The sequence below is a fragment of the Micromys minutus genome, assembly GCF_963924665.1.
Source record: "Micromys minutus genome assembly, chromosome: 11".
In the NCBI taxonomy this organism is placed as follows: Eukaryota; Metazoa; Chordata; class Mammalia; order Rodentia; family Muridae; genus Micromys; species Micromys minutus.
This window is the reverse complement of record NC_137980.1, coordinates 57,948,702-57,972,076: the sequence shown is the minus strand read 5'-3', so window position 1 is coordinate 57,972,076 and position 23,375 is coordinate 57,948,702. Positions and strand designations below refer to the sequence as shown.

The window sequence follows — 23,375 nt, the reverse complement described above, 5'->3', positions numbered from 1 at the left end:
TGTATGTAGGTAAACTATATATATAAAATATATAATCACATCAGGGTCATCCAATGATGGTTGCTTCATGATGGAAAGGCTGTGAATCTGACAGTTCAGTTCCTGAGTCTGATGTCTGGAGTCCCAGAGGATTCCTAGAGAGCTGCTGGTCTTCAGCCTACAGTGGAGTCCTGGAGAAGTAGGTTCCAGTACCCTAAGGAATACCTGAGCAACAGGCTGGGTGCACTCACCAGTGAGAGCTGTCGAGGGCAAGCAGGCAGACACAGATGCTGCTTTAGTGGCTTCCAGATGTAGTTGTTAACAACCAAGGTTAGCCATCATATCTAGCTTTCCTCTCTCAGGAACATTCCCTGTAGATCTTGTGGTAGATACATATGGTCTCTTTCTTGGACTGCCACCTGGGAGAGGGATTAGGAGTGTGTGAGGAGAGCTTGCTTAGCCATTTAGGAAGCTTCCAAGTTGTTTATGATCTGGACCTTGCCCAGGTGGGTGTGACTGGATCTTCTCCTCCTTTGGGAGGTGGGTGGGGTCCTCTAGTGTGGGCCCTGATGGGTGTGTAGTGCTGTCATACTGTGGTTTTAACTTGGTTTCCTTACAGACCAAAGGTGTGCAGTGCAGTATCTTTCCATGTGCTTGACTCACCTTTTGAGAAGTAACAGTTTCATCTTTGGCCATTGTTTTAAAAATGTGCTTGTTGGGTTTAGTAAGAGTTTTTCAGATGTACTATAAATCAAGTTCTTTGTCAGGGAGAATGGTTTTAGCAATGCTTCCTCTTAGCCTGTATTTCCTCTGTATTGACTTCCCATATGCCTCAGAGTATAGCACTCTGTCTAGTTTACTGATTTCCTTCCAAGTTGGTAATGTCCTATCAGTTTGTGCCTAATTCAAAGCACAAGGATTTTCTTCTGAGTTTTCTTTTACAATGTCTTATGTTTTTGCTTTTCTGGAATCTTGTTTGGATTTGTTAGAATTGTAAAGTAGGGTGGGCTGCAGTTTCTCCATGGTATGTCCAGTCTAGCCCTGTCTGTTGAGAACAGTTTCTTCCCATTGGTGGCCCACTGGCTACAGAGGGGAATACTTCTTTCCAGGACCCTGAGCCCTTTCTCCTCTGCCTTTTCAAGAGCATGTGGGGCTATTCTGGTTCTTTGTCCTCATGTAAGCTCTAGAATTAATTGGTTTCTGCTCCTCTGTGCTGGGATCAGAGAGACAGACCACCATACCTGGCCTGTGGTTTGCTCATCACCAGGACTCCTGCCTCCTGCCTAGGTGGACTCTGTTCTGGCTGACTGTACTTTGTCACTTTCAGGCGCTGGAAATTCCTTTACAGCCAGTACTCACATCTCAGTGAGGCCCTGTGGCTTTGCTCTGCGGTGCTTGGTGTACTGTCAGCTCGCATGACACACTTCAGACTCATCCGTGTTGCCCACTGACAGAATTTCCTTCCTTCATAATGCTGAATAGTGTTCTATTGTGTTTATACTATAAAGATTTTTTGTGTTTAATTATGTATGTGTGTCTCACTGTATGTGCCTGTGTGTAAGCAGGGGCCTAAAGAAGAGACTGTCCGACCCCCTGGAGATGGAGTTCCAGGCGGCTGTGAGTCATCTGACATGGGTGTTGTAACTGAACTTGGGTCATGTACCAGAGCAGCAAGCAGAACCACTGAAGCATCTCTCCAGCCTTCTGCCCAAGTTCTGAGACAGGGTTTCTCAGTGAGCCTGGCTTGCTGTGAATCCCTGGCATGTGCCTGACTCTACCCCCACCCCCAGCACTGGCTTTTATATGAGTGCTAGGGAGTCAAGATCAGGATCTTGTACTTGCCCAGTAGGTACTTCGCCCACTGGCACATGCACCATTGAGGAGAGTAGTTTGTTGGCCACGAATCCTGAAACTTCCGTTTGGGTCAGTTTTCTGTTTTCTGGAGGCCAAAGGCCAGTTTCATCGCTGGACTCAGGTTTCTGCTTCCTACAAAATGAGTTTATTCTTGACTTTCCAGTTCAGAAAGTCAGTTTGCACAGAAGAGCTGCAGCCTACACTGACTTTTGTCCAACAGTAACATACTCAAAACTGCACACACAAACACACTCAAAACTTCACATACACTCAAACTACACAATACACTCAAACCTTACAAACACACTCAAAATTGCACACACACACTCAAAGCTTCACTTACAAACACACCCAAAACTGCATACACAAACACACTGAAAACTGCACTCACAAACAGTCAAAACTGTACACTCAAATGATATTTACGAGGAGCCACTCACCACAGGCTGAGCAGATGGTTTCTTCCCACTGGCTTCACTGCTGGCAGAGACCTGGGCTATTCCCAGTGTGTGGCTATCAGGAACAGCACTGAGTCTGGAGTGTGAAAAATGCATGTTTGTTGACGATATGTTCAATTGCTGGAGTAGCTATGGATTTATTGGAATCTGACAGGCATAAAAAGGTTTGTAAAATGGTTAAGTAGATAAAACGTAGGCACGAGGACCTGAGTTTGGGACCCCAGAACCCACTGAAGTCAGATTTGGTAATGTGTGTATCTGCAGTCCCTGTGCTCCCATGTTGATAATGTGTGCAATCCCAGTGCTCCTGTGCTGAGGTGGAGACAGGAGGAGCCATGGAACCTCACACAACAACAAAAAAGGTGAATGGGGAAAACAGACCCTGAGATTGTTCTGACTTCACACAGATGCTACAGAAAGAGCCCCCAGACCTACGCACATGCATGCGTGCGCATGTGCACACACAGAGAGGGGGGGGAGAGAGAGAGAGAGAGAGAGGAGAGAGAGAGAGAGAGAGAGAGAGAGAGAGAGAGAGAGAGAGAGAGAGAGAGAGAGAGATTATTTTGAAAGGGTGTGAGGCATAGGAAGACCAAAGGCCTCCGCCCTGGGACCCAGTTTGCATTTGTTGCTGTCCATGAGAAAAGTAGCTGGCAAACTTAAAACTGCAGAGATAGTGCCTGTCCTAGAGACATCTTAACCATGACGAAAGTGGCAAGCCGTGTTTCCACTGGGAGAGAATGTGTGCAACCTGCAACTTAATGGCTAACAGGCTCCTAGACTCTAAGTCTAAGCAGCGAGTCTCATAAAGCTACCTTATAAAAAATACCTTAAAAATTATTTCTGTTTGCAAATGTGGGTGTGTGTGTTGGTACCCAGGGAGGCCAGAAGAGAGAGTCAAAGCCCCTGGAGCTGGAGTTATAGGAGGCTGTGAACCACCCACCCAACTTAGATGCTGGGAGCTGAACTCAAGTCCTCTGTTTTTTCCTAGCTTTACTCAAAGGGAGTTCCTAGGGCTGGGGTCCTTCAGGCTGCTGACAGAGGTGCCGACCTGTGCACTGATGCCCACTGCCATCTGTGGCTGCTTGTCACAGACACAAGCACTTGGGTAACGTAGAACCACTTTTATTCTAGACGTTTGTATTACTGTAACATTACCACAATTCGCTGCTGCTGATTTTGCTTTTTTAAAGCATAAGCATTTCAAAGAAATGAGGAGAAAAGGCATCGGTTTTGCTTATTCTAATATTCAGCATTTCTGAAACTTTTTTTTTTCTGGTCACCAAATTTGTGTCTGGTATCCCTTCAGTCTAAACAGTTTCCTGTAGTATTTTAGGGTCTGCTGGTAATGACCTCTTCATTTAGCATGAAAATATCTTGGCTTGACCTTCTTTTTTTCAGTACTGGGATGGAACACATGGGATGAATGCTTTGCTTCTAGGATATATTCACAGTCCCACTGTTGCCTTTTGATAAGAGTCTTACTAAGATGCTCAGGCTTGAACTTATGGCCTTTCTGCCTGAGCCACCAGGGCCAACTTTACTCTCACTCTTAAAAGGTCTGATATAGCTTATCTATCTGTCTGTCTGTCTATCTATCTATCTATCTATCTATCTATCTATAATCTCCAACACTTTAGTTCTTTTGAGACGGGTGTTACTGTGCAGTCCTCAGTGGCCTGATACTTGGTGTGAAGATCAGTTATATATTTGACCACACTGCACCCATCTCTAGTTTCCTGTGAGTTTACTCTTTGGGAGTCCAGAGAACTTTATAAAAATAGTGTGTATCTCTCACTAGACGGGATTCTAGTCAAGAGTCCCCCCCCCCCCAAAGCTTTCCCTCCTCTTTCTGCTCTCCCTGTAATTCGAGTAATGAACATGCAGACATTGTCACAGAGCAAGGCACATAGACACTGTCACACAGCAATGCACACATAGACACTGTCACAATAGACACTGCCACACATAGACACTGTCACACAGCAGTGCACACATAGACACTGTCACACATAAACACTGTCACACATAGACACTGTCACACGGCAATGCACACATAGACACTGTCACAGGGCAATGCACACAGACACTGTCACACATAGACACTGTCACACATAAACACTTTCACACAGAAATGCACACATAGATACTGTCACACAGCAATGCACATAGACACTGTCACACATAGACACTGTCACAGGGCAATGCACACAGTCATTGTCACACAGCAGTGTACACAAAGACACTGTCACACATAGACACTGTCACACATACACTGTCACACACACTGTTACACATAGACATTGTCACACAGCAGTGCACACATAGACACTGTCACACACAGACACTGTCACACATAGACACTGTCACACAGCAATGCACACACAGACACTGTCACACATAGACACTGTCACACAGCAGTGCACACACTGTCACACACAGACACTGTCACACATAGACACTCACACACAGACACTGTCACACATAGACACTGTCACACAGCAGTGCACACACACTGTCACACACAGACACTGTCACACATAGACACTGTCACACATAGACACTGTCATACTGCTCCAAGTCCTTATCTCTCCTTTTCAGATTAGTGTTCTAGCAATACATGGCCCAATCATTGAGTTTTATCTTAGTTACAGAATATAAACTTAAAATAATTTCTAGTTATGTTGTGAAAAAAACCTTTCATTGGTGGAAAGCCTACTTTTATGCCAGATATTATTGGCCTAGCAGTTGTCTTACAATTCAATTTTGTGTTCACATTTGTGAAGGGTGTGACAGAGGACGTCTCCAGGTGTTTCTCAGGTACTGTCTAGCTTTTAAATTATATTTTAAAAAATGTTTGTGTGTGTAGGGGAGCATGTTCACACGTGTGTGTATGTATGTACACACATGCAGGCCAGAGGGCAACTTCAGGAGTTCACCAGGACAATTTCTTTGCTTCTGCACGCATGTGTATATGATCTGCACATTTACATGCCCAGGTGTGCAGAGGCCAGAGGAGGACTTTGTGTTTGGACGGCATGTGTCTCTAGACCTGGATCTAGTCTGGCAGGTCACAGGCGATATTCTTGTCTGTGTGCCTCAGAGGACTGCAGTACAGATATGCCTGGGGACAAACCTGACCTTTTTATACGGCTGCTTTCTCATGCCAACACAGCAAGCACTCTTACCCACTGACTTCTTTCAGCCTTTGTCTTTTTCTAGGACGTGGTCTCTCGCTCATCTGAAAACTATAAGCTAGGCTGGCTGGCCTGTGAGCCCCAAGGATCTCCCTGTCTCCAATTCCCCAGCACTGGATTGTGAGTTTTTTTAAATTTATTTTTAAAATAAAAAAATTATTTGCTCTTTTGTCCTTTTGAAATGAAGTTTTATTATGCAGACCAGGCTGGCCTCCTAGCAACCCACTTGCCCGTCTCTGAGTGCTGGGATTAGAGATGTGAACCACCATGCTCAGATTACATTTAACTTTCATCTTTTTAAACATGGTTGTTGGGGATGAGACTCCTGCCCTTATGCTTCCAAGGCAAACAACTGGCGGAGCCACCTCCATAACTTACAGCTACTTTATAACCCTTACATACTAATCCTGTAAGGCAAGAAGTAAGGTACTTCTCTTGAGAATGGATGATTTTTAAATTTATTAATTTTTTTTTTTTTCAGACAGGATATCTCTGTGTAGCCCTGGCTGACCTGTAGCTCACTCTGTAGACCAGGGTGGCTTTGAACTCAGAGATGTGCCTGCCTCTGCCTCCTGAGTGCTGGGATTAAAAGTGTGTGCCCCACCTCTGCTTTAGGATATTTTGGTACTGGTTCATTTGGGCTTGTGGCCTGGACATTGTGACAGCATTTTGTCAGCTGATGGCTGGTTTGAAGGACTGAGACCCAAGTCCTCATCTGTCACTTGGACAGCTGTTCATGTCTCCTTTCTTATTCTGAGCTATGCTGTTTGGAATCTTCCCGGTACCCAGCAGGCGATGGAAACATGCCGGACTTTATCTCCCCTTCGAAAGATGCCCTGTGCCTTCTGGAGAGAGGTGACATCCAGCTCTTTGGAGTTTCTTTCTGCATTAGTGGCCTGGACCATGCTCTGACCCTAGTGGCTCCCCAGGCATGGGTCCCTGTGCTATGCTGGCTCATTTCCAGAACCTGCACTTGAGGTCATGCTTTGAAAAGCCGGGCAAATGCTGTATCATTTTGCAAAGGGTTTGAGGTGTGACCCAAGGGAGAGTTACTCTTGCCATGTGGGAAGCACAAGCCCGGCTTGTCAGCTTTTGTGATCAATGATTTAAAAAGAAAAAAAAAAAAGCAAAACAAATGGGGTTTAAACTGTATTTTGCACCAAGTAGCTGATACTGGGGAGAAATGACATCTTTCTTTAATTTGGTATGTCCCATTAGGTATCTACTCTGGGTGCAGTATAAATGCTTGCATGGGTGTGTGGGCCTCACGTTGACGTCTGTCATGGTTTCCTTGATTGCCTCCTGATTCATTCACTGAGGCAGGCTGTCTTGATGAACCCTGAGCTCGCCAATTCAGGCTAGTTAGCCAGCTTCCTAAGTGTTGGGGCTACCGGTGGCTGCCTGCCACACCTGCCTGGCTTTTACAGAAGCCGTGCGGATCTGGACTCTAGCTCAAGCTTGCCTGGTAAGTACCTGGCTCACTCAGGCATCTCCCCTGCTTCAACTTACCTCAGTCACGATTAAGACTGTCCAACTATGGGTCTTGTGTTTTTCATTCGTTTCATACTGAGGTACTTTTTATCTTATGTGTAACTGGTTTCTCTGTGTGCTCTGGCTGTCCCTGGCTGTCTCTGCTGGGCTTCAAGGCATGCCACCACTCAACTTGTATTCTACATTCTAAATGGTCAACATTTGAATGCTTGGTCCCCAGCTGCCGACATGGGTATCGGTGGAGTCTAGGTAAATGAAACAGGATGCTCAGAGGGTAGACCTTCAAGTATGGCAGCCAGACCTTGCTTCCTGTCTTGTCTACAAGCATCCTCAACCTCCTGACACTACAATCCATGGGCTGTTCTCTTGCCATGTCTTCTCCAGCATACTGCACCGAGTAAGCTCTTCTTCACTGAGGCTCTTTTGTCAGGCATTCTCATGGTGAGGTGAAACTCATTTTAGGGTCCATCCTCAGTGATCTAGGCATCTCACTAGCTCTCAGCCCTTCCCAACAGTGCCATGCCAGCCACTAAGCCTTAAATGGGACCATTCAACATGTAAGGACACTAAGTTTTTAGGGATGTGAGTTGGGTTTTGTTATCATTGTTTATTTTTTTTATTTATCTTTCAAGACAGTTTTGTGTGGACCAGCTGCTCTTCACATTGCTATGTAACAGGCTGATCTTGAACAAATCCTGCCTCCACCTCTGAAGTGCTGGGATTATATGAGTGTGCCACTATACTCTGTTCCAGATTGAGTTACAGGATTTTATAAACTAGGCATGTGAGCTGAATGGGGGGCAATCTGTATCAGAAATCAACCAAAAAGGAAACCAAGGGAACTACCGGATAGAGCAGAACAACGCTGTTTTGAAGGAAATATGGCTGGCTTTCCCTGGGAAGTGAGGCTGATGGTGAGGCACCCCGGGGAGGTGGAGGCTCAGGAAGGCAGGTGCAGGCATGCACTGAGTAAGCTCCTCTGAGCTGAACTGTAAACCCGGTCACACAGCTATAGTTAGTCTTTTGTGGGAGTCAGCCAAGAGAATGCTGTCATGAGTCATTCTGGAGTTTTGTAGACAGCTGGCTCTGGAGACCAGGGTCAGCTTCAGAAGGCAGGAGGAGCAGGCACCAGACTCATGATGCCCACTATGTATGACATGTAGATGGAAGGATGGTCAGCCTCAGCATGAGAACAGAGCGCTGCCGTCGTCGGCAACTTTAGTGTTCAAGACTTGGCTTTCTACCCTTACCAAGAGTGAGACCCAGCCACAAATTTAGCCTCCTAACCTCAGTTCCTCTCTGGTCTTGCAGAAAGCACTCAATATGTCAGTTTTAAGACTAGTGGCCACCCAAGCCTGGTCCCAATCAAAGGAATCTTGACTAGGCATGTTTGAACGCTGTTATTTTCGTGGGAATGCAGGGCAGCAAGAGGACTCTGTTCCAGATGCTTCAAGCCTGTGTCCTGCTCCAGCTGCCTCAGGCTTCTGGGCAAGCATGAGACTGGATAGACCAACAGGTGCCTTCTGGCCTTTTCAAGTCTTTCTCTTCCTACAGAGACACACTGGTGTAGAGGGTTGAATAATTCCCCCAACTCACACCCACCCACAACACAAATAAACTTCTTTGGAGGAGGTATCTCTGCAGTTGTAATGTGTTAAAAAAAAAAAACCTTTCAAAATCATCTTGGACTTTGGTGGGTCCCAAATCCAGGGACTGGTGACTTTCAAAGATGAGAGGTACCGGCTATGTGAAAGGCGGACAGGATGGAGTGAGCTTGTCAGGGCTAGCATGTGCAACACAACCAGACAGTGTCAAAACGAAAACGGGGAGAGACCAGAGATAGCTGAGTCACTACAAGGCAAGGGTGCCTGATATAAACACCCAGAGAGCAGGACCCAGCTTGAGGCCGGCTACCATCTAGTGTGTGCGCTCTCTCTCTCCCTCCCTCTCTCTCTCTCTCTCCCCCCCTCTCCCTCTCTTTCTGTCTCTCTCTCTCTCCCTCTCTCTTTCTCTGTCTCTCTCTCTCTCTCTGTCTCTCTTCCTTTCCCTCTCTCCCTCTCTCTCTCTGTGGTTGCACACACGTGCATGGAGGTTAGAGGTCAGCGTCAGGCATACAGGTGTATTCCTCAGTCATGCTTATTTTTTGAGACAGGGCCACTATCTGGGCCAGTGAGACCCAGGAATACTGGGAGATCCCCATTTCCCCATAGCTGCACTCAGCATTTTCATGTGGGTGCTGGGGTCCAGCTCAGATCTCATCACTTCACCAAGTGAGCCATCTCCTCATCCCTCCGCTGTGCACCCCCCCTTTTTAAATTAAGCAAACATTTTATGGAGCTGGTGGGATGGCTAAGCAGATAAAAGTAGTTGTCATATTAGCCTGATATAAATTTGATCCCTTGAACCTATGCTGGGGAGAACCTACTCCCAAAAGTTGTCCTCTGCTTATACAAAATAAGGTGTTTTATACTTCATACTTCATGATTCCTCCTGTTCTTTTTTTTTTTTAAAGTAATAAAAATTTTATTGAGAATTCCTGGCATGGTGGTTATCTCCCCCCCCAATCCTGTTCTTTTTTTAATGCCAGTTCTGGGGTTTTTAACTCCAAACTATGGAAGTCATAATGGCCTGTGGCAATGTATCAAAGGAGAGACATTTAAAGAAAATTTCTCCTCAAGTTTCCAGAGTGACAAAGGTTAAGGCTCTACTAGTGTTTACTGTCCCTTGCATATAGATTTTGAAGAGGGGAGGAAACTTTTATCTCTGCCCACATCAGTCTTAAGGGCAGTATACTTGAAAACAGCTGCCTGAAGTGTGGCTCCCACACTGGGCCCTGCAGCAAGGAATGAAGGGGTTGGTAGGCACAGACAGACCCTAAACCCTACACCTGTAACAAGTCTTGGTGGCTCAGGGGCTGTAAGTGTTATCAGCAGATGCTTATGCATGGAAGGAGGCTGTGTCCTCTTGAAGAGGCTTGGGACCACACTGGAGACACGTCCTGGCCTATGGAGAGGCCAGTGCTTGCCCTCATGAAAGTTCTTAGTACTATAGCAGCAAGGAACATGCAAGGTAGGGGTGTGGCACTGGGAATCACCAGTCACCCAAAGGCCTGTGAGCTCCAGAGCCTGGGTTTTGCTACAGGTGCCCATTGTTTTGCTCCCTGTCACCTAAGGGTTTCAGGGTACAGGCTGCTGTGGTTCCCATTAACCAAGGCATCAAGCCAGCCAGCAAGAACCTGCTGATCATTTGGTCCACTTTAAAATCTTCAAACCATCATCAAGAATGAAAATAATTCTGATCTGGGGCTGGGGGCTGTCACTAAGTGGTGTCCCACTTCCTTAGGGTGCTCTTGGCTCCGAGTGTTCTCCTGTGTCAGAAGAAGACTCTTGGGTTTTCTTTACAACTGTGAATTTCTGTTCCTGGAGTCCATCCTACGCTGGCTTGTAGCACCTAACCTGCTTCCTCATCGTCTCCTTTTTACTGGCTTTCCAAACCTGGAGGCTGATGTTCAAGAACAAAATTTCTGTTGTTTAAGGATTTCCCAAGCACACTTTGCAAGTGAGGGCACTTTTGTGGGGTGGCTTCGATGTGCACAGTTCCTTAGGTAGACGATTGCTTAGAGGACTGCTGGGGTAGGGTGGGGTTTGTATAGCAGTTATATAACTCCTTCAGTTTAAAAGGCTGGGACAGGATCAGCACACAGGCTGAGAGTTATATTCTGCTTTTGAGAGAAGAGTCCTCACCTCACCTTTTTGATATAAGGGACTCATGAGACCCCAGGCTGGCCTCCAACTAAATACATAACGAAGGTTGAATTCCTTATCCTCCTCCTGCCTTCATTTTCCAAGCACTTGGATGGTGAGTGTACGTAGAACAGGCTGGTGGGAAACGTCTCTTCAAGGCAAAAAGAGAAAAAAAATTACAGTGTCAAATTCCTCATTCTCCAGTACTGGATCTGTACAGACTGTGACGGTGCTTCTGGGAGGGTCAGTTGCAGTGAGGTCCCAACTAGGAGCTTTGCCATCTGGAATTTGTTTTTGGGCCTTTTCAAAAAAAAAAAAAAAAAAAAAAAAAGAAAGAAAGAAAGAAAAAAAAAAAGTTAAGACGAAATCCATAGCAACGTCCAATAAGACGGCCTTTTGGTTAAGAGAACACTCAGAAAGGGGCGAAACGGTAACGAAAATGTTCCCACAAAGCGCTTGCAGGCATCAGTTTAGCGGATTTACTACCCCCTCCCCCACGAGAAAAGTAAATAAAGAACAAATCAGCTTCCGGATGTCCAGCTTCGCTCGGGGTGTGCACGGCCCTCTTACTAACCGCTGTAAGTCAGGGGAGCTGACCCGTCGCGTCCGCGGTGTCCTCTGCGCACCTCTCCGCCCCGAAAGCGCCTTCGTGCCAGGACTGCTGCTCCTCACTGACCGCCGGGGCCCCAGGAGCGCCCGCGCAGCTGTCGCCGCCCGCCCTGGCCGCAGCCATTTTGAAAGGGTGTAGACAAAGGGCGAACCCCGCAGCCGGCTGCAGCGACCCGGTCGGCGCCGAGCGCCGCCGCTCTCCCGGCACCGCTGCCATTCTCACCCGCGCTCCAACAGACAACTAGCACCCAGCACCTCGCCTGCTCCCCGGCCTCTGGCGCTCGCAGCCATTGGCCGCGTCTTTTAAGAGCCGGCCGCAGCCAATCAAAAGCCACAGGGGCGCGGGCGGGGGCGGTGCGTGTCGGCGCGCTTGCGCAGTAGGCCGCCCCTCCCCCTCCCTGCGCGCCGCGCCCCCGCCCGCCCCGCGCACCGCCCCCCGCCCGCCCCGCGCCCCGCTGGAACCTCCTCCTGCCCAGGCGCGCTCGGCCGAGCGGCGGCGGCGGCGGCGGCGAGGAGGAAAGATGGCGGCGGGCTCGGATCTGCTGGACGAGGTCTTCTTCAACAGCGAGGTGGACGAGAAAGTGGTGAGCGATCTGGTGGGCTCGCTCGAGTCGCAGCTGGCGGCCAGCGCGGCCCACCACCACCACCTCGCGCCGCGCACGCCCGAGCTGCGGGCCGCGGCCGCCGGCGCGCTCGGGAACCATGTTGTGAGCGGCAGCCCGGCCGGAGCCGCGGGCGCAGGGCCGGCCGCCTCCGCCGAGGGCGCGCCCGCAGCGGCGCCGGAGCCGCCCCCCGCAGGTAGAGCGCGGCCGGCGGGTGGGGGCCCGCGGCGCCCCGACTCCAGCTCACCGCGCCGCTTGCTTGTCCCCGCAGGGCCCGCGCCGGCGCCCGCCAAGCTGAGGCCGCCGCCCGAGGCCAGCGCGGGGCCCTGCCCCGTCGCCGCCGCCGCCGCCACCGCTGCCGCCGTCGCGGGGCCGGATCCCGCCGCCGCCGCCCCGCCCGCCGGCCCCGGCGCCTCCAAGCCCGGCCCGCCTGGCCCGCCCGGCCCCGGCGCCGCGCAAACTTTGAATGGGAGCGCCGCGCCGCCCACCGCGCCGCACGCCGCACCTGCTGTCAGCCCGGTCAACAACGGGCCCGCGCCGCCGCCCGCTGCCGGCTCTGTCATCCAGGCGGCCCCCGCTCCCGCCGCGCCCTCGCCGCCCGCCGCGCCCGCGCCCGCCGCGCCCCCGCCGCCCGCGCCCCCAGCGCCCGTCGCGCCAGCCCGGCCGCCCGGGCACCCCGCCGCGCCCGCGCCCCCCGTGTCACCCGCTGCCGCCGCCGCCGCCGCCGCCGCCGCGCAGAACGGGGCCGCTCCTGCCCCCGCCGCGGCCTCCGGGGGCGCCGCGGGGTTGGGCCAGCCGGGCGCGGGCGCGCAGGGGGCTAAGGCCGAGGCGCCCAAGCCCGGACCGGGGCCCGGGCCGGGGCCGGCGGCGGCGGCGGCGGCGGCGGGGGTCGCGGGCGGGGGCGCGGCGGGCGGTGTGCTGCTCGGGCCCGCCATGCCGGGCGCGCTGCCGGGGCCTGCACCCGGGACCCCAGTGGGGCTGGCGAAGGGCGCGGCCGCGGCGACCCCCAGCCTGCCTCGGACGCCGGCGGCCACCACCGGCGCTATTCGGGCCACGCTGACGCCCACCGTGCTGGCCCCGCGCCTGCCGCAGCCGCCGCAGAACCCGACCAACATCCAGAACTTCCAGCTGCCCCCAGGTGAGTGGCAGCGCGCGGAGGGAGGCGAGGGCGGGTGCACCAGGCGGCCCTGGCGTTCCAGGAAGTTCTGGGCTGCATTCTGGGGCCGTGCCCTGGCAGGGTGGCCCGCGAGGCCGAGGGTCGGCCTCTGCCCAGGTGACCTGCCGGTTTTGAGGGCTTCCCAGTCCTGGAGTGCCCAGAGCTCTCGGGGAAACTCTGCTGTCCTCTTGGGGTGCTGTGGGCTACCGCCGTATGGCCGAGGGACCCTTCTTTCTCCTCCCTCCAGTGAGGTCAAGAGAGGGCGATCTAACTACCCACGGGCAGGCTAATGAAGTCTTGTGTGGAAGGCATGGGCTTCCCTGTCGTCAGGGAAGCCGGTTGGGGACTCCATGTAGGGAGCGGAGGTTTAGTGGTCATCGGTACCTGAAAGGGGATCCTGGGTGTTTTTGTTGTTGCCATCCCTGGAGGTCAGCAGGACACTCAGTGCGCAGGGGTCTGCGGATGCAGAAGATCATGGTGATGTTGATGCTGGGGCTCAGAAGCTGTCTCAGCGCTTGTAGATTCCACACCTGCTCTGACTCTGCTGTCCTCGAATTCCTCAGGGCCCCTTGGGTTTGATGAGTGGCTCCTTTCCCCGCTTGTAGACTGCTTTTGTTTGAGAGTCCTCCGCAGGAGTGTTCCCACTGAACCCTGGGCCGGAGCGAGCCCGAGCGCTCCTCCCGTATTACACAGTGACATGTGCAAGCGGTAGTAGCAGCGCCGCCCGCTGCGGTGGCAGTAGTAGAGAATTAGAAAACATGCTGCTTGCTACTGTGTCTGAAAAGTGGTTTGGGTCCCGCTGAAAGAGCTACAGCATCTTTAGAATTGAAATTTGCTGTGGAAGTCAGTGAGGATCAAGGAAGGCTCATCAAAGGTCCAGAGATACCTGCCCTATCTTTGGGGATATAGGAACCAGAAGTGTTTGTGAGGTTGCAGGGGCTGCCGTGCTCTGAGGAGGCACTGGGTGTGACATAAGGCCTAGGAGCTGCAGATGTCTCTTGCTTCACATCTGGGGCTTGCTGAGAAGTGCACAGGGTGTGTGTGTGTGTGTGTGTGTGTGTGTGTGTGTGTGTGTGTGTGTGTATGTTTGAAAGGTCTTGTTTATTATCTTTGTTCTGACCTTTGGGTCTAAAATATGGCTGATGTTTATAGTTTAAGATGCGTTTTGTGCTTGTAGTTTATAATTCGAAATGGCACAGTGCTTTAATACTACCTTTCCCAATGCTAGTATGTACCCATGTGGTCCTTTTATCAGGTGCCCATGGCATCCTTCCGCAGCGATCTTGGCTTCCCCGGCTCCCTTGCTGTATATGTGAAGCTCTCTCCCCTGGAGAAGGACTTGTCACCTGGAAAGGGCACTGGCTGCTGTCTCCATCACAGCCGCCTCCTTTCCAGGTCAGGTTCAGGGTTGGTGCGTGTTTGAGCAGAAGATAACTCCTTGGGGAAAATGTAAACATGTCGTTATTTGCACTTCTTTGCTTCTGCATCAGCTGAGCTCCTGTTAGAGAGTAGGGCAGAGACATCCCGAGCTCTGCTTCAAAGTAGCGATGTGCTTTCTAAAACAGAAGCCTCATACCTATCTTCTGCACCCTCTGGCTGCTGTGGCTGTTTTGATAAGGAATGCTGATTCAAAACCTTACTCAAAAACACCCAAAGCTAAGCTAATGTTTGGTGCTTAAAACTACCACCACCAGTGCTAGGTTTTTTAAAAAACAAGACAGGCATAGTCAGAGGACGCAAACATTCTAGTTTTGTCCTGTAACTGAGTAATCAGAACCTTTTCTAACCGATGTTCCTCTTTCATTGATAAATTTCATAATAAAATATATTAAGAAAATGTGGAAATAGGTTCTAATAAAACTTTGTTTAGCCAATAGCAGCCTTTGCACTGTCGTGTGTGGAGACAGGTTTCAAGGCCACACATTGGTGTCAAGTGGAATAGCATACCATTGACAGTTGAGAGCAGTGTGAAAGGGGCCGAGTCCTTCCCGGTGCCCTCATGATAGAGGTCATGCTGGGGGAGGGGAGGGACACAGGTTTCACCCTGAGGACTTTGAGATCAAATTTCATCTTCACAGTTCATCAGGAACTTCTCATAAGCATGTTGAACTTGTCTGATCTTCCCTGTCAGAACAGGTTTGTAAAGGGACAGGGATGTTACTGTGTCTGTGATTTGCTGCTAGTTTGCTGGTGCCAAAGTCTAAGTTTGATCCACAGTGAGAGCTTGGGAGAGCTCTTAGAGGACTGGGTGGCAGGTGCACATGTCAGGAGTCCACAGTGTGTCTGACTATAGTTGCCTAAGTGACAGGTGAGAGGACCCCAGAATTAGTGTGTGCTTTGGTGGCTTTGAAAGGTCTGGGTGGAGGATGCTGTCCTGCAGGCTGCCCCCCCCCCCCGGCAAATTAGCATTTTTGTGTGTCTTTCTACCTTCGTATTGAATTTACTCTCCAGTTGCTCTAGAACTTGGCTAAATCATAGGTTCTCTGTCTAGGAGAAAACACATTCCTTCTGGTGGCCTGGAGGCTGTGGCTCTGGAGTGAGCACAGGTGTCAGGTGCTGGCTCCCCCATGTCCTGGGTTGTGGACTAGTGGCTTCACTACATTTGGGCCTGCCTGAGTTGTTGGGCAGATTCTCAGGCTGCTCACGTTGGAGCGCTGCCCGTGGACTCTATGGGCTGGGGTTCTGGAGGCCAACTTTGGCAGCAGCAACCAAAAGGGACGTTCTTGGAACTTTAGCTTTTCTTACTTGGGGTCACAGTTGCTGTTTGCCTAGGAAAAATATGTTGCTTATGGAGCTGCAGTTTGTCTGACTGTAAAGTGACTGACTGCTTTGTGAAGAGGAAATTCTGTCAGAATGGGACATGGATGGTCATGGCTGCTCTTTATTACTAGTTCCCCGATCCTTTCCCTGCTTTGAAGGGTAGTGTTGCTGTAGAAATAAGTCTTTTTAAGGTTAGTTTTATTCCAGTCAAAATTCTTATCCAGGTGGACAAGAAGTTTGGGGCAGGTTGTCTTGCTTTCAGTGGAAGGAACTGGACCATGTGGAGTGGTCACCACCCACAGCGCCACATGCTGTATGCTACCTGTGGGAGGACCTCACCAGGGCCTGGCTTTATTTAGGCCAAAGATTGTAACCTAGTTTGCTTCTGCTGGAGGAGGAAGAAGGGGAAGAAGAGGAGAAACATTTTGGTAACCAGAACTTGGGCAGTGGTGCACGTTGGGAGACTAGGGGTGGGTTTTCTTCCCATCAGACTCACAGCTGGCCTGCCATTATCTTTGGGCAGTGTGGTGACAGGGTGATGTGTGGCACTTGCAGGTGTTTTTGCAGCAGTTCAGCATTGTGTTTTGGCAGTGGTAGAGGGGCCGGTGAACATTTCAGGATGGTGGTCTCATCCACACTTCATGCTGTGTGTTGTTCATGCAGAGGCTCTGAGCTTGAGGAGAGTCTATCAGCTCAGCTCTGTTTTGTTTTTCATGAGGCAGGGTCTCATGAGATTGCCTGGGACTCTCATTCGTATCCTATTTAGGCCTTGCTTGAGGTCCTCAAGTTCCAGCTTTCTGGGTGCTAGTGTATGCTGTCATTCTTGGCTTACTGGTCTCCTTGTGCATGAACTGCACGTCCTAGGCAGATCCCTGTACGCTAAGGCTGCTAGGAAGACTGTCCCTGGATTGGGTGGGAGTGAATGAAGGAGGGTAGGTAGGCCAATGGGAAACCTCTTCACAATTGCCCCAGAGATGTCACTGGATCAGAACCATACCTACCTCACTCAGCCCCTGCCCTGAATGGAGTGGCTTGGTGGGTAGTACTTAAGTTAGGGTGTTCCAGGATGCTTTCAAAGTCTGCCTCTGTGTAAATGTGCACTTTCTTCCACTTACAGTATACATTTGGAAACAGCTTTTATTAATAGCAGGTTATATCTAAGTTGATCAAATCACAATAGCTTTTTTTTTCTCCCCCAATTCTTGAAGCAAAGATGTAAAGTTCTGTAGAAGCTGCCTAGGGTCTGAAGCAGTTTGTGGAGTTTGAAGAAGCAACTTTGCTTTTCTCCATGGGCCTTTGCTCGCCTGGTCTGGGATGCAGCTGCTATTCAGGACCGTTTCTGTCAGTCTTGTAGTCAGGCCTTAGCTAGCAATAAAGCCTAGATTAAGTTACGTTGGGAGAGGGGCTTTCGAGTAGGCAGTCTGGGTGCTAGGCAGCTTTGTACCTGTGCTCGGGCCAGGGTTACCTGGGTGCTGCTTTGAGTGCAGTTGGGCCAATTTTCTTAGAGCATATTGCTTGGCAGTGTTCTGCAAGGCAGATCAGGCACTACAGGTTATGTCTAAGAATTAGGAGTTTTATATTTTATGGTAGGGCTGTGAAAGTTTTGGTTTTTGTATTCTTTTGGATATTTTTGCCAAAGACATAAAAGCTTGAGAATTTTTAAGAGCTAAGATTGCCCACAGTTAGGATCCACCTTGTCCTGTTCTTTTGTTACCATGCCTGTCCAAGCACCTTGTGGCTGCTGTATGGGGCAGTGAGCTGCATGCATACCTGCAGCTTGCTCCATGATCTCGTTCTGGTAGGAACTTAGGATGGGAGGGGTTGCTGGAACCTAGGACCCTTTTGCTACTCTTAGCGTCTGTGAAGGTAGGAAGAACCTTGTCCTTCCTGAAGCTTTAAAATTATTATTGTGTGTGTACATGGTGTGTGGGGGTGCACATGCTTCAGCACACATGTAAAGAGCAGACAAGAGTATAGAGTCATATTTGTCCTTGCCACCTTTCTGTGGGTCTTGGGGACCAAACTCAGGATGCCAGGCTTGCAAAGCATAGCAAGTGCTTTTACTCACTGAACCATCTCTGTGACTCCTTCCTGAGGTTTTGAGAGACCATTTTTTTTAAGGTCCTATTCTCTGTGTATAATAGAGTGGCTCTTGAGGAAGTACTTACTGGTTTCTGTGGCCCCCAAACTTTTGCAGGGAGTGCATCCACAACATCCAGGTGGGAGGTGCTGATGACCTGAGGTTTCAGTCATTGCTCTGAGGGACTAATGGTTCTAGTGACAAACTGAGTATCTGCCTTTAGAATGAGACCTTCATAGTGAGTCTGCTCTGTGGATCTGAAAGCATTTTATTTGAGGGTCTGAGTCTTAGTTGATGCTGAGCAGCAAAAAGAGCTGAGCCCTTCCTGTCCAGGGCTGCTGCCCAGAGTTTCCTGCAGGGTCAAAGCTGGGGTATGTGGCCCAGAGCAGCCACAGGGCAGACAAAGGTTGAGCTTCTCCTGATCTGACAGCACTTTTGAGAAGGTTGCTGGCAGGGTTGAAGGGTTCTTGGCTGGTGACCTTTCACAGAGTGGCAAAGAAGGGAGGGAAAGAACCTGCTTTTTTTACTTCCTGCGTAAAATACACAGGAGTGAAGGCTCAAGATTCGTTTGTTCCCCATGTGTACCAGTTTGTGTTTGTATGTGTGTGCAAAGTATATGGTGTCTTCCCATCCAATTAAAAATGACAAAGTTGGTTACTGAACCTAGAGCTTAGTAAAGCTCTAGATTGGCTGGCCAGCAAAATTCAGGGGTCCTCCTTTCTCCGTGTCACCAGCTCTGAGACTATAGTGGAGGTGCCATGCCTGAATTGTACTAGACCGTGCTTTGGATTAAACTCAGATCTTCCTGTGTGCACAGCAAGTATTTTGCTGCCTGAACTATTTCCCCAGCCCCTTGCTTTTAAATTAACCCATCCCTGCTGTGGCATGTGCATGCGTGCGTGCGTGCGTGCGTGCGTGTGTGTCTGTCTGTCTGTCTGTCTGTCTTACACCTTGGTAGAGAGGCCAGACGTTATTCTTGGGAGATGTTTCTCACGTGCCAACTACCTGTTTGTCGAAGGGTCTCTCACTGGCTAGAGCTCAGCAAGTAGGATGGACTGGTTGGCCAACAAACCCTTGGGATCCACCTGCCAATGCTTATCCAGTGCTGGGATTACAAGGGCATGCACTGGCTATTTATGTGGGTACTGGGCCTCAAACTCAGATAGATCCCTACACGTGTGCAACCAGCCCTCAGGATTAGCTTTTGAGAGATTTTGGGCCTTTCACAGGGGGAGCCCTGATTTGAAGGCTGCTCCTGTAACCCACAAAGCCTAGTGGAGAGGCTCCCAGTCACAGGATAAGGCTGCTTGGTGCTCAGTTGAACCTTGTGAAATGGTCTGGAATACTACTGCCTCTGAGTAGTGGTTATTTGAAGGTGTTTGAAGGAAAGCTGTTCTGGCAGACTTGTTTGGACAGGGTCTCTGTAGCCCAGAGTGTCTTGGAGCTGGCAGTTCCCTTGCCTCTGCCTCCAGAGTGCTGTGGTTATAGATATGTATCACCACACTTGGCTGTTTTCCCCTCCCCCAGTGTTGCAGGGGCTTTTCTGATTGTAAGTTTGTATTTACTATAGGAAGTTGTGAAGTTAGTGGGAAGAAAATAAGTCTTTCTTAAGTGCTCCTTGCTCAGACTTTCCTGTCAGGGCCGATCATTTCTGCCTCTTCTTATGATATGTTTGATTTCATAAAGTTAGAAACTTTTCCTGTCCTGCTGAGTGTGGCTAGCCTTGCCCTGAGCTTTTCTGTGCTCCTCCAGCCCTCTTTTGAGGCTTTGCCTGCACTGCTGATACCTCAGTTTGTGCAGACTCCTTGCTGAGGTGTCCTAGTCTGCTATAATGGCCCACCCTTACTTGCATATCTCTACATACACTGGCACATCTGATGGTTGAGCATTTTCTAGGCCTTGGTAGAAATTGCTTTGCAGGGGCTAGGCCAGTTTATACTTTTACCAGAAATACTGCATAGGGCCTATGTAGTTGTGCTTTGATGGTGTCTGTGACTCGGCTGATGTGGTCTTGTTAGTGTGGATGGTTCTGGGGCACTCTGGCTTACTTGCAGAACTGCACCTAAAAATATGAGCATGCTGACCCACGTGCTGAGGGGCCTTCCCTGCTCTTCTGGCATGGCCCTTGTGTGGGGCCAGGTACTTGACAGAGGAATTTCAAAATTTGTTTCTGCCTGTGATGGGTGCCTGTGGCTGAGAGGCGATGCTAGGCAGGGAGGACCTTCCTGGGAGTGAAGAGAAGGGCAGCCATAATTCTATTCAGGGAACAACTGGGGAAGATCAGGGGAGTGGGGAGGAGGGAAGTAGGAGGTGAGGCTGTGTTGGCTTGGTCTAGGAATTGAGGTTTTTCTTACCTGGGAATCAGCTGTTGAGGATTTAGTCAGGGCAGTGACAGAATCAAACTTTGTTTTGTGGTCCCTTTTGGGTCTGTGAACTGTGGAATACAAGTTGTTTGTTGTGGGGGACGGGCAGAGGCAGGGCATGGGATTGGCAAAATCCTAGTGATGGTGTGAGGTGAGGGTTTGTGGGATTTGCTCATGGCCTCAGCTCTGGGAACTGGCTAGGTAGTCTTGTCAGTTAGTGTGATGCATGGGCCATGCTGATGGATGCCCTCTGGGTGGAATGTGCAGGGTTCGATGTGTTATGTCTGAGTGGGTAGTGAACATAATCCGGAGCCCAGGTAAAGGTAAGAATTTGAGAGTCAAGAGTATTTGATGGCCTATTTGATGGCCTTCTAGTCAGGGTGGGAAGAGCTACGGGCTCCTCCTAGGCATGTCCTGCACCTGGAAGCACTGGCCTGCTCCTGGAATGGGCTGTGGAGTCTCCCAAGCCTGGAGGTGGCTTGGGAGGAAAGCTTCCCAAGCAGGAGGGGTGAAGAACCGACTCTGGGGCGTAGGAGATGGGGGCATAGTGTAGACACTGTGCTGGGACCTTTTTTGGAATGGGGACCAGTGCTTCTTGTTTATGCCACTGACTGTGCTCTTTGATATTATAGGTGGGCTCAGGTCCAGCCAAACTGCCAGGTGTGTCTGTTGCCTTAGGCACCATACTGTGTGCTGATGTTTAAACTTTCAGTCTGGGGCCTGTCTTTAGGAGCTGAAAGTCCCATACTGGGGATATTTCCTGTGAGAAGGTGCTGTAAGCAGGAAAATGCCCTGCCAGGGACCCGTAGGCCACTGTGAGGGGACTTGGCAGCTCAGTGTGTGGGCAGTTCTGGGGACCTACTTGTGGTTCACTTGAGTTCTGTTTTTGTGTTTTACACACCTGTGCAGGAGAGTGGGCTTCTGTGGAGGGGTGTCTGCACTAGCACAGGGGACTTACTTCATACTGTGCTTAAGGTCAGGGAGCCTGTTTGTTTGGTGCAGTGACTCAGTGTGTTCTCTGGCCTTGGTTTCTGTCATTCTGTGAGGGCACTGGTGGGCTCTGTTTCATAAGGCTCCTTTGATTTGAGTTCTTTGAGTTCTGTTCTATTTTGCAGCTCCTTTTTGTATCTGGGGCTCCCTGGCTAATGTCTGTGAGGTAAGTTACAGCTTCAGGAGCAGCAGGCTGTGGGCAGGGGCTTCCCCTTGTCCTTAGGTCTTGTCCCAGAAGCATCATAGCTTTCTGTAATTCAAGCTGGGAAAATTTGGTAACTGGCTGTTTCTAAGTACAAAGGGTATTGGGGAATTAATTGGACCTGTACACTGGGGAAGAAAGGGAGGGGAGGTTTGAGGGACAGGGAGCAGGCGAGGATATGGCTGAGTAGACAAGAGGAGTGGAATGTTCTAGGGAGGTTCAGCTTCAACTTCAGACCCCTTGTGCTAGAGGTAGAGGGAGTAAGAGACTTGTTGCTGGTTGTATTTGGGGAGCAGAGCTCTGTAAGACTGGAGTGCAGTTTGCTAATAGACCGTCCTCTCTCCTAGAGACAGCAGGTCAGCTGCATTCCATACAGGACACTGCAAAGTTTCCCTGACACTTCCTGGCAAGTGGGTGGAGCCACTTCGGTGCCACTTAGGGAAGAATTTAGTCTAGCACTGAGGGAACTTAGATCATAAAATGTGTGTGAAACTTTAGAGTGACTCTGTGAAATTCTGGTCCTGTGAGGAGCTGTAGGGAATTTTTCACCAGGTTCATCATACTGTCTGGTTCCAGGGGTCTCTGACCTCTGTCTCCTGGTTTGGAGGACTTGCCAGGCTTTAGTTGGTTCTAGTTTTACCCCTCAGGTCCTGTGACATGGCTCTGTACATAGTGTTTGTGATCACTGTCTGGGGGCTGATTGAAGATCTCCTTTAGAGTTGAAGAGAGAAATGACCTCTTTCATCCTTGGGATGCCTTGTAGGCCAGACTCAGCTCTGTGGGATCTCTGAGTTGCTGCAGTCTTAGCACCATGGCCCTGGAAACCCCATTGTCCAGTCTGGCTTTCCCAGAATCCTGGCTTTATCCTATGACTTTCTTATCCCAGACCTGGCTCCATCGTCATTGCCTAGCAGTGAGCTGAAAAGGACAAAAACAGTGGTGTTGGTATAGACAGGGTGGACAGCATTGTGCCTGCTGAGGTAAAGAGACTTCACAGGCAGCACCTCCAGGGAGAGGAGAAACTGCTCAGTCCTTTTACTGTAGTTCTCTTGAGGAGACCTGGAGCTGAGACTTGCTGCAGTTTTAACAGCCTTCTGCTCTGGGTGGCTAGCTTGTTCTTTCTTACATGTGTTTACAGCGGCCTCAGCACTGGGAGGGGATTGTGCAACACCTGGGGCAGGTGTACTTCTGGCCATGGTTACTCTGTGTGGTTACAGGTCTCTCTCTCTCTACTGTTGGGACACTTTAGATGCTCTTTGAGCACAAGATGTCCTTCCTCTGCCAGGTACCTGGTCTGCTGAGGGTGCTCTGAGTTCTCTGCTGCCTCTGGAATGAGATTTAGATGCTCGGAGCAGCCTGACCCCCCAAATCAGCCTAGTCTTCCTGTCAGCTTGTGCTTGACAGTTAGGACCTTTCCCCATGGCAGAGCTTGGAGCTTCCTTCACTGTCATTGGGTGAGTTTGTCATTCTGGGTTGGAGACCCTGTGAGGTGTCCCAGGTGGTTGCATTATTTACTTCAGCACCACTGGAGCTTCCTCTTGCTTCAGTGCTGCTCCTGCTGAGTGCGAGTACCATGCAGTCCTACACTGAGGTGGTTTGAATATGCTTGGCCCAGGGAGTGGCACTACTGTGGCCTTATTGGAGTAGGTGTGGCTGTCACTGTGGGGCTCAGCTTTGAGACCCTCTTCCTAGCTGCCTGGGAGGTCTCCTGGTGATCTTTGGAACAAGATGTAAAACTCTCAGCTCCTTCTCCAGCACCATGCCTGCCTGGATGCTGCCATGATGATAATGGACTGAACCCCTGAAACTGTAAGCCAGCCCCAATTAAATGTTGTTCTGTATAAGACTTGGTCATGGTGTCTGCTCACAGCAATAGAAACCTTAACTAAGACAC

The 23,375-nt window shown here is 50.3% G+C and overlaps 1 protein-coding gene across 1 annotated transcript in view; it reads left to right on the top strand.

The window, feature by feature from the left end:
* Positions 1 to 11,849: 11,849 nt before the first annotated feature.
* The window catches only part of TAF4 (TATA-box binding protein associated factor 4), a gene marked incomplete at its 5' end in the record, with an annotated part of 61,845 nt that continues 50,319 nt past the window's right edge, over positions 11,850 to 23,375 (top strand). The window contains one exon of the mRNA XM_080924937.1: positions 11,850 to 13,068. Coding sequence (XP_080781063.1) covers positions 11,850 to 13,068 — 1,219 coding nt within the window. The remainder of the gene's footprint in view (positions 13,069 to 23,375) is intronic.